This window comes from Panthera uncia, chromosome B1, assembly GCF_023721935.1.
Source record: "Panthera uncia isolate 11264 chromosome B1, Puncia_PCG_1.0, whole genome shotgun sequence".
Taxonomy (NCBI): Eukaryota; Metazoa; Chordata; class Mammalia; order Carnivora; family Felidae; genus Panthera; species Panthera uncia.
Window position 1 is genome coordinate 60,534,457 of NC_064811.1, and position 17,641 is coordinate 60,552,097.

Sequence of the window (17,641 nt, forward strand, 5' to 3'; positions counted from 1 at the left end):
ATGGGTTTTCCTATTACTGCAAAAAACACTATTGGGATTTTGATAGGGATTGTATTGAATCAGTATCTTGCTTTGGGTTGTACTGTCATCTTAATATGAAGTCTTCAGATCCGTGAACATAATACATATTTCCATTTATTTAGGTCTTAACCTTCTTTTTTAGTTTAGTAATTTAAGGTGATTTCATCCAAAGTATCATTTTAGCAGCATCCCACAATTTTTTTATGTTTTTACATTTATTTTAATTTATATTTTCTTTCTTAACCTATGAATTTGTATTTTATTTCCAAATAAATGGTTTCAAGTATGATTTTATATTTGTTATTATTTTTTAAGTGACATCAATTTATTATTTAAAAATTTTTTTATTTTAGAAAGAGGGAGAGCGCACCCATGAGCGGGGAAAAGGAGCAAAAGGAGAGGGAGAGAGAATCCCAAGTTCCAAGTGCGGTTTAGTCCCGGGACTCTGGGATCATGACCTTAGCTGAAATCAGGAGTTGGATGCTCAACTGACTGAACCACCCAAGTGCCCCTGATTTTATTATTGATATTTAACTTAACTGCATTCTGATCAGGGATGTGGGTTAAATTACATCAACTCAGATATGTTAAAACTTGCTTTATGAATTTGCAAATATAATGTTCTACATATTTTGAGAAGAATGTGTTTTCTGTGATGTTGGATGCAAAGTTTTACATATATACATTAGATCAGGCTTTAAATTCTTTGTCTTCACTGCTTTTTTTGTCTGTTTGATTTGTTAATGAGAGCTGTATTAAAATCTTTTCATTAGGATAGAATTTTAATCAACTTCTCTTTGTAGGCCTATCAATTTTTCCTTTTATATTTTAACCAATGTCGTTAGTGCATACAAGGTCAGAATTGTATATCTCTATCTAGTATGTATGTATGTGTGTGAATTGAACCTTTTATCATTTTGCATAATTATACCTTTAAAAATGTTCGCATTATCTCTAATGATATTTTTGTCTTTTTGTCAGTCTGTTCTGTCTGATATTAATACAGTTGCATCGTTTCTTTTGGTTAATACCTGCCTGGTACATCTTTCTTTATATTACTTTAATCAATATATTTACCCTCTTCTCTATTAAATAAAATAATTTAGTATTTCAGATAATTCCTTTTTGTTTATCTCTGCCAACTGGACTTTATTATTATTTTATACAACCCCCCTTTTAAAAGAATACCTACATATTTATAATTTCCTCTGCTTAACATTCTCACTTCTTTTTTAAAATTTTTTAATGTTTATTTTTATTTTGCGAGAGAGAGTGAGCAAGCAGGGGAGGGGCAGACAGACAGGGAGACACAGAATTCAAAGCAGGCTCCAGGCTCTGAGCTGTCAGCACAGAGCCTGATTCGGGGCTCGAACTCACAAACTGCAAGATCATGACCTGAGCTGAAGTCAGACGCTTAACCGACTGAGCCATCCAGGCACCTCCCCCATCTCACTTCTAATATTCATTTTGGGAGTCATTTTATCTTAAATGCAACCTTTAGAATTTTCTTTAGTTATGGTCTGTTGATGATAAATTCTGACAGTTTTTGTTTGTCTGAAAATATATTTTTTTAATATTTTATTTTTAAGTAATCTCTACACCTAAAGTGGGGCTCGAACTCACAACCCTGAGATTAAGACTCACATCATCCACCAACGGAGCCAGCCAGGTATACCTCTTATTTATCTTATTTGGGGTCCACAGTTCTTCTTGAAATTGAAGATGTGTGTCTTTAAAAAATTCTGGAACATTTTCAGTCATTATCTGCTAAAATATTGTCTCTTTACCATCTTCTTATGGAAATCTGATGAGAAGCATGGTAGACCTTCTCACACTTTCCTCCATATAGTCAACTTTCTTCTCTTCCATGTTTTCTATTTCTTTACCTCTTTGTGCTGTACTCTCAGCATTTATTTAGAGCTATCTCTCATTTATTCAGAGTTATCTCTCTTTAGCTGGACTAATCAGTTTAACCAGTCCATAGAGTTTTTAATTGAAAGGGTTATATTCTACATTTCTGTAAGTTCTATCTGGTTCTTTTTCAAATTTCTTTTAAAAATAGTTTCTTGTACTTTGCTCATATTTCTAACTCCCTCTATTATTTCCAAAACACACTAAACATGCTTATTTTAGGTACCTAAACATATTTGTACATCACTAATCTTATTTACATAGATTCTGTATCTGAACATCCCAGTACATAAAGTTTCTGTAGATAAGATTCTGTTCTTTGTTTTTTCTGCTGTTTCTTAGTCATTGTGCCTTGTCTCCTCGTGGATTTTATTTTTGTTGGTGAGCTCATGGACACTGTGAATTTATCCGTAGAAATGCTGTGAGAACTGGGCTGAGGGTAGAGTTGTCTAGACTCCATGAAGTCCTGAAGGAATGACTGGTAATATTTTGTACAGATGCCAAAGGTTTCTGTTTTATAATTTCCAGGACCACTTTACAATTTCTCAGCTTAATGTTCTGTTGCTTTTGTTGTTCCAGTGCCTTTTTTTTTTTTTTTTTTCTGGGAAGTACTATGAACCAAGTATTGCTGCGTATGTAATAGAATGCTACAGAGACAGTAATTAGTCCTTGCTGGGGGGAAGGATGCAGTAATAGTGTTTGGCAACCCTGTTATGGGTATTTGAGTAATCCTATTTGGAAATAAAATGGTTCTACTGGCAACAACGAGAGGAAAAACACCTAGAATCTCATTATCCTCACTCTTAAATAACATCTGCTCATTAGATTACTATATAGAACACATTTTACTTTTGTGTTGCAAAAGAGAGACACAGAGAGAATGAATGAGAGATTCTGTGAGTAATGAGTATAATTAAGGTGTAGAATGTGACGAAATAAAAAGGATGCTATTTGTCTACTACTAGATATGGAGTGAAAGTTCCTACATGGAACAAAAACCAACTTGTGAGGATGCAAAAGCCACGGAATAGGTGGTTTCTGATTAGTTCATGCAACAAACACTAGCACCTAAGAATCAAGCTGACAAGGACCAAGTCTGTTTTATTCCCCATTGCATCCCTAGGGCCTACGATGTCCATACCAGACAATATTTGTTGAGTAAGTATCTCCTATATGCCAGGCACAGTATTAGGAGCATGACAGACATAATCCCTTACCCTCAGTCTTGTGAAAAAATACTACCTCCTCAAAGTAATAGAAGCTTGAGTGTGCAATCAAACAAATGAACATGAAAGATATTATCAAAGATAATGAAAACACTCAATCAGACTCTTTATAACGATTGCATGTGTAGCTTTCTCCGTTAACTGACTCTTACAGCAACTCTGTGAAGCAGGCAGGGCAAACATTACTACCCCCAGTTCACAGCTGAGATAATACTACCGCTCAGCACTTACTGAGGGATTCTTAATTGCCAGCACTGCTAAGTGCTTTACATTCATCGTCTCATTGATCCATCAGTAACCCTTATAAGGAGATATTATTTCCTCCATTTCAGACTAGAAAATCAATGGAGTTAAAAAGAAGTCTAAGTAATTGTGCCCAGGGGTGCGCAATGATTAGCTAGTTGAATCAGGATTCATCTCACGTGGTGAGACTCCAGGGCTCACACTGCACAGAAAAGGGAGCTGGACGGCAATAGCAAATGAAGGTGCTGGAACTAGTGGAACAGCACTCCAGCCAGGGTTAAGGGTTAACCTGCCTCAAGCTCATGCACTTCTTGCTTGCTGATTGAAGTCTCTTGATCTGTAGCGGAACTAACTTACGTTGAGATTGGCAGACCAATGGCCTTGAGAGGTGAAGGACGAAGCTTTCCCGGAAGATAGGGGCCTGATATTCGAAAACAGCTGCCACGATGCCAGCAACTCTGTTCAGGGTCACGAGGGCATACAACTAACCGAGTGGGCACCTGCTTCTCCGGCACGTAATCCCCCTCCCTTTTCCCCAGGCCTTCCCCTTTAAAAACAAAACAAAACAAAACAAAACAAAACAAAACAAGAAACCCCTCCAGATTCACCTGTATGGGGAAGATGGTCTTTGAGACTTTAGCCCCCCATCTGCCCACACTCCCCACACTGCTGGCTTCATGAATAAAGCAACCTTTCCTTCCTACCACCACTTGTCTCTGAATGTGGACTTTCCAGCTTCAGGCAGCCATACACGAGTTCGGACCTGATTCTGTCCGGTGACACTAGCATCAAGCAGAGCAACTTTGATTACTACCCAGATACTGAACAGATTTCCAAAGGTGAAGCTAATATATTCCCAGAGAGTTGGAAGATGAGAAGACGCATCTTTAAATGACTATGAAAATTATCCCACGGTAACAGAAACATGTTAAATACAATTTAACATTTGGGGACAGGAGCATGTTTTGCTGCTATTTCCTCTGGAAGCAATGTTTAATATTTACTACTCAGAAGTAGTAAGAGAACTTAACAAAGCCAAACACACAGCCTCATGCTATCCACACTTACATGGGCAACTGCCTGCCAGGCGCAACAGGATGGTAACTTCACCATCGCAAGTGGATCCAGGCAGAAGAATCAAATAACACAAGAGCTGGAAGGGATTCTCATAACCAGCTGGTGACTAGACAGGAGTACTCAGTCCTCAGTTTATGAAGGCAGTGAAGCTCAGGGATTTGCAAAATCTCCAAGAAAACATTCCATGCTAAAAGGCTTTCCCACTGTCAGCAATCAGTCTATCGCCTTCCTTCCCTTTCCACTCTTTTTCTATTGCTATTGATGAGGGAAACAAAGGCAAGAGAAATGTAGCTTAAATTAAATCTCCTTACAGCTTTCAGCCCACTGATAGCCACCTGAAACAGGCAGGGTGTGACCTTCCTCAAGGAACTCCTGGCAGCCTTAGTGCCTAGTGTTTATGTTGTATTAAAGACTAACCTTATCTTAACAGCAGCTAGCCCTTCAAGGCCCTGAAAGCCCTGCTTCCAAAATTCCTTAGAAACTTAATTTATCTCTATCTCCCTCCCTCCACAAACTTTAAAAGTATATAATCAGTCACTCCCCACAATCCCAGTGCAGTTCTTTCTGCCCACGGGTCCTGTGCCCATGCTATAATAAAATCACCTTTCTGCACCAAAAACGTCTCAAGAATTCTTTCCTAGCCCTTTGCTCACGGACCCTACTTCAAATTTCATCACTATGTCTCCAGCTGCCTTCTTCCTTTCCTTCAACAAACCCTTTTTGAAAAATGGGCATGGCCCAGCCTACGGTAAATTTCAGTGGGAAGAAGATGCCTTCCCAACAGATTAAAACACTTTTAAACCAAAGACCTGATCCTTTTCTCTTGCCTCCCCCCCCCCACCCCCCACCCCCCACCACGGTCCACCGCCCCAGGCATTGGAGAGTCGGGTGCGACGTGGGGGCTGGGCAGCGCGCTCCCGGGGGAAACCGGGGTGCGCCAGGGGGCGCCTGGGCCATCCGGCGCTAATCTGGCCAGTGCACAGCCAGGCGGTCTCCTAGCGACCCGAGTGGCTGGGAATACACACCACGAAGGCCCGGCTGTCGTCGCGGAGCCAGGGACATCATGGACGACCACAAGCGGCTGTGTGGGCCCGGGGCGCCAACCCGCGTGCCAGTGGGCAGGGACTGCGGGCCCCGGTAAGCGCGCCCCGCCCAGGCGAGGCGCACCCCACTGGTGCCGCGAGGGGGCGCCTGCACGGCGCTGGGGGTAGGGGCGGCGGTGGCGGGGCGGGGCGGCAAATGGCCAAGGAGGGCTCTGCTGGGCATGCTGCTCGTCTTTTCTCCACAAGGTCCTCGGCACCTAAATGATTATCATGTGAGATAATAAACGCTTGATGCTCCTGTCGCAAAGCACACTTTTTTTCTGTTTTGCTCCCAACCTCCCAGGGGATGTAGATTGACATGGCCATTCCGGATGGGAAACTGATGGCCACAGAGTCCTCTGCGGAGACTGGTTTAGCTTACCACCCACCCTTCTGCGGGTTAGCCAATTGGATCTGGAGCCTTTGGCCACCCACCTTGTGACTGAGCCTGTGCTTGGGGGCGGGGTGGGGGGGGGGGAGTGCCTCACATACTGGGGCGGTCTGCTGCCATTTTGAATGGATGGTGTCACAGCCACAGGGCAGGAACCCAAGACTTTTTGACTTTGCGGATTCCTTGAGCTATTTATGAGAATGGAATTCGGCTCTCTCGGAGGCAGCCCGGTATGGTAGTTGATTCCAGAGTCTAGAATCAGAAAGGCTGGAGTCGAAGGTCAATTCTCTTCTTGTTTGCCTAGCGACCTTAGACAAGTTACTTGCTGCTTCTGGGCTCAGTTTGCTTAACTGTAAAATGGGAACAACAAAATGAATCACCTTTATATGATCATCGTGAGGATTAACTGCTATGTCACATGTAAAGCAGTTACTGACATAGAGTGTGTACCGTATGCATTTTAGCAATTATCAACCCTTTGGGAATCTTTTTTCCCACATTTTCAAAGTTTTTGTACTGAAATGATTATAGACGCACAAGAAGTTGCAAAAATAGCACAGAGGTCCCACGCACCCCTCCCCCAGCTGCTTCCAGGGGTGCCATCTTACACAACTGTATTTCATTACCAAAGCAGGAAACGGGCATTGGCACAATATATTAGGCTATAGGCCTTACTTGGATTTCATCAGCTTTTGCTTGCAGTTCTGTGTGTACTTCTATAAAATTTTGTCATATGTATTCACCAAGATACAAAAGTATTTCCTCACCACGAGGGAACTACTTCTTGCAACCTCTTTATCAGCACTCCTTTTCCCGCCCCCAACCTTTAGCAACCACAATTGTTCTTCATTTCTGTAACTCTGTTCTTTTGAGGATGTTAGACAAGTAGAGTAATACAGTGTAACACCTTTTGAGATGGGCTTTTTTTCCGTCAGCATAAGGCTGCTAACAGGACACTGTGTATCAGCGGGTTGTTCATTTTTATTGCTCGTATGGTTGTATGACTGTTTATTTGTTTCACCTATTGAAGGAGATTCAGGTGCTTCTAGCTTTTGGCTGTTGCTGTCAACATTTGTGTTCAGGTTTTTGTACAAACATAAGTTGTCATTTCTTTAGGATAAATGCCCAATACTCTTTTGCAATTTTTTTTAATATTTTATTTTTGAGAGAGAAAGAGAGCAAGCAGGGTGTGTGTGGGGGGGACTGGGGGAGGGCAGAGAGAGAGACACACACAGAATCCGAAGCAGGATCCAGGCTCTGACGTGTCAGCACAGAGCCCAACGCGGGGCTTGAACTCACAGACCTCAAGATCATGACCTGAGCCGAAAGTCCGATGCTTAACCAACTGAGCCACCCAGGCACCCCATCTCTTTTGCAGTTCTTAAAAATGGAGATATCTATGGAGCATATGCTAGTAACTCTGAAAATAGTCAATGTTTAGGGAAAAAAAATGTTTTCAGTTTTACTTTCTGGGTCAAGTTTTTTTCATAAACTTAACAAAATGCAGAGCCACGTTTCTTAGCTACAAGAGGCAAACAGAGTGGTAGGAAGCTCTCGTGCTGTACTGGTTTCCTGTTAGCCTCTCAGAACTCAGTTTCTTCATTTAGAAGGGAGGAGGTAGCCTGGATTTCCTTCAGGTTCTGCCAGATCCGACATGCTATGAGGTTTGAGCTGGCTGCCATACTATCCCCGTTTGGAGTTGTAGAACTGTTCTTTAGCAAAAATACCAGGCATCAGATTTGATTGTGTGAAGTGCTTGGATGCTTGAGTTAGTTGTAAATGTATGGAACATAAACTCTGTAAAGATATCTAATATTAAGAAAGTTACTTGCGGGGCACCTGGGTGGCTTAGTCGGATGGGTGTCCGACTTCGGCTCGGGTCATGATCTTGCAGTCCGTGAGTTCGAGCCCCGCGTCGGGCTCTGTGCTGACAACTCAGAGCCTGGAGCCTTTTTCAGATTCTGTGTCTCCCTTTCTCTCTGACCCTCCCCCATTCATGCTCTGTCTCTCTCTGTCTCAAAAATAAATAAATGTTAAAAAAAATTTAAAAAGAAAAAGAAAGTTACTTGCTAGCAGGTCATGCCGAATGGGTCAGCAAATTGCAAGGTTCGATGTAATTTCAACACCCCCACCACTTAGCTATTTGAGAATGATTTATTCGTTTCAAAGAGCAACTTTTTGTAGTCTTTCATTCTAGATCTGCACAGTAGAACTGGTTTAAGCCCAAACGCACGCACACGCAGCAAGCAAGAAGTTTCTAGGACTCACAAGAAAAGAAGAGGGCTCAAGCTGGAACCTCCTTTTTTTTGAGAGATAGAGGCTAGCATAAGCCTGGGAGGAGCAGAGGGAGACAATGGAGAGAGAGAATCTCGAGGAGGCTGCACACTCAGTGCAGAGCATGACCTGGGCTTGATCCCACAACCGCAAGATCATGACCTGAGCCGGAAATCAAGAGGCAGATGTGTAACGGAGTGAGCCATCTGGTGCCCCGAGCTGAATGCTCTTAAAAATGCTTTGGGCCTGTAACGATGAGTGTAAAAGGAGTAGATTAGGTGTAATGAGCCATTACAGATGAAAGGGGTCTGGAGGTGGAAGAGGCTTCAGAGAAAGACAGCAATAATATAGAAGTATCTGACTAGGGCAGGGTAATAAGATAATGAGTGACCTGTCTGTAAGTCCTGACTTAGGCAATGTCTGGGAGTGTTAGATTGTCCAGGAACTGGTCTCATTTTTCTTCCGTCAACCTCTTCCATCTCCTCTTTATGTCCTAACAGCTCAGTGCAAACAGGGACCTGGTGGGTAAGGAGATTGACTGAAACAGACTGGGTGTAATAAAGCAGTCGGGAGAGACTGTGAATAAGAGGGTGTAGGACTCATCTATAGAAGGTACCCCTGTGCCAATTGCAGCTCCATGGAAAAGTGGACGCAGTGTCCCCAGAAGAGCCTGATTTTTATTCTAGATTATTCATGTGAACTTTTTTTATATGTCAGAAGCTCTAGCGATGTGGCTAAACACCTTGCTCTGGAGTCACACTACCTGGATTAAAATCCCACCTCTAGGACTTATTACCTGTGGGATCTTTCACAAGTGTTTGTTTTGTTTTTAAACTTCTTTGTGCCGCAATTTCCTTAATATATGGAAATAGTACATGGTACCCACTTCATCGGATTGTTATGAGATTTAAATAAGTTAATACATATAAAGCACTAGAACATGCCTGTTATAGAAAAGTCCTTGATGTGTGTTAACCATTATAATTCTTATTCAAACAGAAAAGGGACCAAATGACAGGTTTGTAGGCCCCCCATGCAGCCCATGGATTGCCAATTTGCAACCTTTGACCCTCTGAGTTTAGGAGGTTAACTGAGGCCCACAGAGGTTCAATGATGTGCCAAGGTCATTCAGCTAGTTAGTTGTCACTGGGGTCCAGGTTCTTGCCACTGTGGCACTGTGGTCCTTTAAAGGACAAGAAAAAGTCGCCAGAGTAGCTGCAGCTTGTAAGTGTCCTTCACAAGGAGAGTGGATAGATGAACCATGGTGGCAGCAGGTTGGTAATAAAGAATTAGATTTACATGGACGGGCCTTTATAATATGGTGCCTGGCAAACGAGTAAGAAACAGAATAGTACCATTTATGTAAATTAAGAATACATGCGTGTAAAAAGACAACACAGATATCATAAGGAACATACAAGCAAAAGGGTTTGTTTTATTATTTATTTATTTATTTAAAAAATATGTTTAAATGTTTAATTTTGAGAGACAGAGACAGAGTGCAAGCAGGGGAGGGGCAGAGAAAAAGGGAGATACAGAATCCGAAACAGGCTCCAGGCTCCGAGCTGTCAGCATAGAGCCCAATGCGGGGCTCCAACCATGAACCATGAGATCATGACCTGAGCCAAAGTCAGACGTTTAACCAACTGAGCCACCCACGTTCCCCAAAAGGGTTTGTCTTAAATCTGTGAGAGTGGTTTGCCTGTGCAGGGAGAGCAATGAGAATGGGATGTGGGATAACACGGACTCAAGGAAACAGGGGAGGAGCCTTGCACAGACCAGTGATAATGTGCCCTGAGGCAGGAGTCTGGTTTGTTGGACCCTCTCCACAGAACCCTTCCTCCCCTATCTCACCTCCTCAAGAAAGGTGGAGGCCGGGGGCACCTGGGTGGCTTGGTTGGTTGTGCCTGACTTTGGCTCAGGTCATGATCTCACAATTAATGAGTTTGATGAGCTCTGCATGGGGCTCGCTGCTGTCAGCGTAGAGCCTGCTTCAGATCTTCCTGTGTCCTTCTCTCTCTGTCTCTCCCCTGTTCACACGCTCTCTCTCAAAAATGAATAAACATTTTAAAAAAAAAAAAGAAAAAAGAAATAAAAGAAAGGTGGAGGTCAGCCTCCTTCCAACCTGTGTCCAACCTCTGTTCCCACCCCTATCCCTGTGGTGTGTTTTCTTCCAGGTACAAAGAGAATCTACCTTCCAAGTGTTACAGAAAGCACAAGCACAGGCCAACGTGCCCCACCTCCCTGAACAGCCTGCGATGGATATTTGTGAAGAAGGGACTGGATGACTTCAGGAAAGGCTGCCCACCTTGTGAGGGTCTGATCACTCGGGGTCCTCAGGAGGCCTTTCTCCCCCAGATTCATCCCACAGCTCCTCGACCTGCCCCAAAGAAGAGGCAGCACAGGCGGCCCAAGGAAGCAGCCTCGTTTTCCAAGCTCTCGCCAGCCCAGCAGGCACAGAAGGCCTTCCTGGCGGATGTTCAAGCCCAGCTGACCCCGCACCCCTTGGCTCTCTACCCGAATCTGGGGGAAGACATGCCTGTTGAGGTGACCTCCTGACCTAGGGGTGTGGGAGGGCCTTGAAAATAATTCTCCTTAGTTGCCTGGGAGTTCTCTCAAGGGGGTGACATGTTTATGTAGGGAAGAGGGCGATGAACACCCCCGGGGATGAGAGTTTTCCTGGGGGCAGGAGCAGCCCTCCTTTCTCTGCTCCCAGCAACATACTCACCACTCCCTTTGCTTCCTGTGAGGCCAACTTATGCTTCCTGTGAAGCCAACCAGAAACATTTGACTTCTTTTCCCTTAACGTTCTACCAGCCTACTTTTGCTTGGGATATTTTGGAGGGAGAAACCAAGGGGGGAATTGTCCAGTCTTGCTTCTGTGACTCTAGCCTGGGGTTGAGGGGGCAGCTCCATTATGTCACCAGTGTCCTGGGCTGCTTTTGATTCCAAGCTCCACAATCCTTAACGTATGTCTCTTGTTCCTGGATCTCAGGATGGCTTCCACACCTCCAGGCATCAAGTCTGCCTTTCAAACAAGAAGGGGGAATGGGGCAAAGGTTAACTAGACAAATAATAACTTTCCTAGTAAACATCTCATTCATCTGACCACTTCTAGCTTCTAGGGAGTCTAGAAAATTGAGTTTCTTGGTTGGCGCATTGCAGTGTTGAACAAAACCTAGAACACGGTTCTGTTAGATTTCGGAAAAAAGGCAGAATGGATATCGGGCAGGGAACTAGCAGTGCCTGCTACCCCACCCCCACCCGTGGAGTCTGTTCCCTAGGTCAGTCAGCATGGCAGTTGTTCAGAAAAGTAAACTGAGTCTGGGTGGCTCAGTCAGTTGAGCGTTGGACTCGATTTTGGCTCAGGTCATGATCCCAGGGTCCAGCAATTAAGCCGGGCCTCCACGCTGGGTGTGGAACCTGCATGAGGTTCTCTTTCTCTCTCTCAAAATATAATGAAAGAAAGAAAGAAAGAAAGAAAGAAAGAAAGAAAGAAAGAAAAGGAAGAAAGAAAGAAAGAAAGAAAGAAAGAAAAGGAAGAAAGAAAGAAAGAAAGAAAGAAAAAAAGAAAGAAAGAAAAGAAGGAAAACTTCTCTGCTAAGCCCTCTGATGGCCCTTTCTTAAAGTCCTTGCTATTGTCCAAAACGCCCTGCACAGCCTGCTGTCTGCCCCACCCCTGCTCTGTTCCTCCTCCAACCTCACCACCTACTCCTCTGCTCTCACCCTGCTCCAGCCACTCTGGCCTCCTGGCTGTTCTGTGAACATAGCCAGCATGCTGGTTCAGATCTCTCTTCCGTGCCCGGGACACCTGCCCCCACATATCTGTCTGGCTCACTCCTTCGCTTCCCTCAGATCTTTGCTCACGTGTCTCATGAAATAACACTTCCTGTACTCTCATTCTCTATCCCTTACTGTGATCTGTTTTTCATCACAGCACTTGTCACCACTGGGCTCCTCACTGGAATAAAATCTCTGCAAGGGCAGGGACTTTATTCCACCAATACCTGGCGTTCAGTCAATATTTGTGCATAATGAATGAGCGAATGGATAAACAAATGTCAGGGAAGTTTACAGAAAGGACAACTAGAATTTCTCATCAATTGTTTTCCACTTGGGGCTTTTCTCCACTGTCTCCTGCAGGCCAGAGCTTTGGAGCCTGTGACAAACAGATAATTTCCACATCCTTGCAGACAGAGCGTAGGATTGTGGCCCCTATTTCCATGTCTGACCTCCCCAACTGGGTATGTTGGCTTCTTTCTGAGGCAGGATCTCTTCCTGCGGTATTATGACGGCCACGAGCAGCTCTAGATTGAAATGCTACCAAGAACACCTCTTTTTATATGCGTGCTTCCAGCAAAATCCCATAGCCCAGTTCCCGTGAGTAAACTTTGGATTATGTGCCTGTTCCTAAACCAGTCACTGTGGTCTTGCTTGACCTGACCTGCCTATGGAGTGAGGCTGGGGTCCAAAGAAAAATCTAGATACTGTTATGTATAGGAGGAAGAATCGACGCCCGGCCATCAAAAACTACAGAAGCCCTCTAGAGGCACTGCCTAATGTCTAGGCGGTGGATGCTTACCCCAGAGCCCGGCACGGTTCCTGCACAGAAACTGATGAAGGACATAACCGGCTGGAAAAGCAAAGCAGAGGGGCATGCTGTTGGTCTGGTCCATTTTAGAATCAAGGAGCCTTATTTTTCAGCACATTTTTCTTCTCTTCAAGGCTGTTTTCTGTTTGTAGCTCTTATTAAAGGTGCTGGAAGTGCTGGATCCCGTCAGGAAACTGGAGGACACCTGGGCTTATTGTCAGGGCATCAGGAAAAGAACAAAGGAACCGACAAAACTTTTAAAAAAACATTCTACTGAAATCCACCCGGGACTGTAAGTATTGTCCTTACCCCCTCGCTCTTTCCTGTCACCTGATGAAACCTTCGAGGACTGACCTTCTCAAAGCCCCTCATCTTTGGAATAATTGTGAGAAGCAAAATAACTAAGTTCCCAAGGAGAAAGGAGAGGAGCCTTGGGTCCTCTTCTTAGTGTTTACTTCATAAATGGATGTGAATTATCCAGCAATACAACATGGGTGTGTGTATATGACTGTAGGAGAGCTGTTCGGGAAGGGGAAAACTGCAGAAAACCGGATTCATTGGCCCACAGTGGCTCTTTGAATCATCTATGGCAAAAGCCCTTTTATTCAATACGATTGGGACTAGTAGTTTGTAGGGCAGGAAAAAAAAAACATAAAAAAATTAAAAACTTCTTAAAAAAGATGATGCTTAAGTACTTTCAACACATTCTATTTTACCCTCAAACATACCTGTGCATTCACTTGTTTAATTTTCACAGCAACCTTCCTTTGTATCACACTCTTCTATTCCCAGGTCATGTAATATTTAACCTAAAATGTTAATGCCGTGGTAAATATGCTTGACAAAAATAGATTTGGGATACCAATTCGCCTTGTGACTTTAAATGATATCCCTGGTGGGCCCTCGGGAGTGTGGGAGAACTGGAGAGCAGCCTACCCACAGACCCTAGACCACTCACAGAGAACCCAGGCCCATGGCCACGAAGAGCTTTTATTAAATTATACATGTTTGCTAAAGTGACATACAAGGTGACAGGAGCCCCACCGTTCTGGCTGCTGAGTGTACCCCCTGGTAAAACTGGGGAGACTGGGCACACTCTGTCTTTCTTCCACTAGGAAGCGAGATGGCCCATGGGAAACGCAGCTCCCTTTCCTGAAGGGAGCCCCACCCCAGCCAGTCCCTGCTGGGGTCCCCATGGGACAGTCCACCTGTTACTGGATTTCACTCACAAGTCCTTTTGAACCTAGATCCATGTGCTCCAACATGGCCGCTGTCAGTAGTAAAGGTCATATTTTAGCTTCCATCTTTGCCCTTTGTATTATTTTGCTCAGAACCTGGCTGAGGAAGAGAGAGGAGTGTTCTAAGTAGGGCTCCCCTTGGAGACTTTAACAGTGTGGGTTGGTGTGGCCCTAGGAGCATCTTTGAGTTAATGGATCTTCAGTGAATTATTAGCTGGTTTTCTTTATGCAAAATAACAACAACAACAACAAACCACAGTACTACTGAGCACCTAGGGACAATGCTATGTTCTGAGGACCTAGTGGTGATCAGGCTAGGACCCTGTCCTCACGGTGATTGCAGTGTGCTGTGGAAGGGAGCACGAGTACAGGCAGAAGGTATGAATCTTAGTTCACAAAGCCATGTGTTTACAAAAAACCACTTCCCTTTTTCTATTTATATCATCTCATCCCACTGAGTAGCAAACTTTCAATCATGGTCGTTACTTACACTATAAGAAAGTGGGATAGGTCCCCAATAATCGCAGGATGGGTCTTTAACTTCTTTCTGGTCTTTGGGACTCATTCTTCTGTCTATTCTTGCCATTTGTGGTACACCCTATCCACCCACCCGTGTCTTCCTGCGTCACCTGTCACATCTAACATGACTGCTGCAACGAGCTTGGGGTTCTGCACAGTGCGGGCTGTGCCTTTAACTGCAGGCAGTTTCCCTGGTCAACCCTGAAGAAATCTCCAGGGCAAGAAATGAAAAACAAATGGGTAATCTACTTGAAAAGAGAGAAGGTAAAAGTATAGAGGAAATGAACAAAACTAATATCTTAATAAATCATCATCATAAAATGAATGTATAAGTATGTAATGGCAAGTTTTTCTGTCAGCATACTCTTAGCATATTCTGTTAGCATATTCTTGTACAGTGGCTGCTGTACAAAGTAACACGAATTGGGGGTGCCTGGGTGGCTCAGTCGGTTACGTGTCCAACTCTTGATTTCAGCTCAGGTCATGATCCCAGGGTCATGGGATCCTCTCTGAGCATGGAGCCTGCTTAAGATTCTCTCTCTCTCTCTCTCTCTCTCTCTCTCCCTCTGCCCTCTCTCTCCCTCTGCCCCTCTCCCACTTGTGCTCTTTCTCTCTAAAAATATCCCCCTCCCCCCAAAAAAACCCCAAAGTGACACAAATTTAGTGGTTTAAAGCAACAGAAATTTATTATCTCACAGTTTGGGGGGCCAGAAGTCCAAAATCAGCATTACTGTGCTGAAATCAAAGTATCAGCAGGCCATGTTCCTTCCAGAGGCTCTAGGGGAGAATCCATTCCTTGCTTCTTCAAGCTTCTGGTGGCTATTGGTATTCCATGGCCGTGGCCACATCACTCCAGTCTTCAAGGTCAACATCTTCAAGTCTCTCTCTGCTCTGTCTTCACATCCCCTTCTCCTCTGTGTGTGTGTGTCAAACCTCCCTCTGCCTTCCTCTTACAAGGACACTAGTGATGGCATTTAGGGCCCACCCAGGTAATCCAGGATAATCTTACCATCTCAAGCTCCTTAAATTAGTTGTATCTATATAGATGGTTTCTCCAAGTAAAGTACAACGATTAGTACCTGATCTCTTTTAGGGCCGTTATCAGCCTACCATAGCATGAGTTAATATCTCCCATTTCAAAACAACTCTCATTGAGCACAGACTCTCCTTTCCCTTACAGCAAACTCTTTGAAAAAGGTGCCCATACTTACTTCCTCTTCTTTCTTTAACTCATCAGCACTGCAATGGGTCTGCCCTTGGTCAAGGTCACCATTGACCTCTGTGTCACCTCATCACTTCTCTGTGATCATCATGCTTGATGTGTCAGTAGCAGTTGACAAAATTGATGATGTCCTCTTTCTTGAAAGAGTTTTTTTCACTTAGCCTCTTGAATACACCCTTTCTTATTTCTCCTCCTACTTCAATGACCCTCTCCCCAACCTTCTTTTGCTGGTCCCTTCTCATCTTCCTTTTAATATTAAATGCATCAGTCTCTGACATCTTTTCTGTATGTTTACTCACACCTAAGTGACCTCATCCAATCCCTCTTTATATGGATGTTCAACATTTGTCCTTGGGTGTGTAATTGGCATCTCAAACTCAATGAGTCAAAACCGAACTCTTGATTTCTTCCCCAGAACTACTCACCCTTCCGTCTTCTCCTGATCAGTAAATGGCAGTGCCCTTCTTCCAGTTACTTTTGAAACAATAGTTGCGACCTGCCAACAAACCCTAATGGCTTTCCTTTTGAAATATATCTGGACTCTCAGCTACAGTACTACTGTCACTGTATTCCAAGATACCATCAGCTCTTGCCTGGATGATTGAAATAGTTTCTAGCTAGTCTCATGGCTTCCGGAGTTACCCCCACTCCCTGCCCCAGTCTATTTTTCACACAATAGTTAAAATGATTCTTTCAGCATCATTCCTGTGCTCAAACTTCTCCAGTTAAGGTACAGCATAGGGAATGGAGTCAATGGTATTGTAATAGCATTACACGGTGACAGCTGAGGTGAGCACAGCATAACATACAGGCATGTCAAATCACCGTGTTGTGTACTTGAAACTAATAAGACATTGTGTATCAACTGTACTTCAATTTAAAAAAATTTACTGCAGGATATATGTGATGACAACAAATGCTATGTTTTTGTTTGCCTGATTAACAAAAATTCTCCAGTTGCTTACTCGTTCAGATTAAAACCCAGAGTCCTACAGTTGCCTTTAAGATCCCTATGATCAGGCCCCCTGTGGCCTCTCAGGCCTCACTGTCTGCTACTCTGTCCTTTAACCCTGCCCTTCCAACCACACTGGCCTCTTTGCTGTTCCTCATCCACACTTAGCACGCTCATTCCTTGGAGCCTTTGCACCCGCTTTTCTTTTCTGCCTGGTGTCTGCATAGTTTGATATCTGCATGGCTTGATTAATTTCTTCTTTTGGGTCTCTGTTCAACTATCACTTTGGTAGCAAGGATTTCTCTGTACAAATTAAAAGCCCCCGTCCTCACTCTCCATCACCTGGCATATGTTTACCTCTTTCCTATCTGTCTCTCCCTAATCAGTTGCAAATTATGTGAGGACAGGGCCTAAGCTTTATTTACAGCTAAATTCTAATGCCTAAGACAGTGCCTAGTACATAGTTGGTGTTTAGTAAATACTTGTTGAATGAGTGGATGGATGAATTAATATTTAGGTGCTGTGAAAAGAAGGTACATGTTACCAGGAATGAAATGTGGGTTCTGGGGAAAGCCTATGTGAATGCTTTCCTGAGGAAGGGACATGTGTGTTGAAACATAAGGGGGGGATGAGGAAATGCAGAAGGCGTTGCAGCCAGATGGTACAACGTGTACAAAGGGTCCATGGCTGAAGCAGCATGATGAATTCATGCAACTGAGAGAAGGCCACTACAGCTGGAGCTCAGAGAGTGAGGGAGGATGGCACAATTCCAGAAGAATCTGGAGATACAGGCAAGGACCAGGCCATGAAGAGCCTTGGAAACTGAGTTAAGACTTAGGTCTTCATTGGAAGAGTCACAAGAAGCTACTGAACACAAAAACTTGTACCTGAATG

The 17,641-nt window shown here is 43.9% G+C and overlaps 1 protein-coding gene across 2 annotated transcripts in view; it reads left to right on the plus strand.

The window, feature by feature from the left end:
- The first annotated feature begins 5,462 nt into the window (after positions 1-5,462).
- Positions 5,463-17,641, plus strand: part of FAM47E (family with sequence similarity 47 member E) — a 36,638-nt gene continuing 24,459 nt past the window's right edge. For both annotated transcript variants that reach the window (XM_049630672.1, XM_049630671.1), the window contains exons 1-3: positions 5,463-5,615; positions 10,403-10,772; positions 12,969-13,108. In XM_049630672.1, the coding sequence (XP_049486629.1) occupies positions 5,542-5,615; positions 10,403-10,772; positions 12,969-13,108 (584 nt within the window). In that variant the 5' untranslated portion in view covers positions 5,463-5,541. The remainder of the gene's footprint in view (positions 5,616-10,402; positions 10,773-12,968; positions 13,109-17,641) is intronic.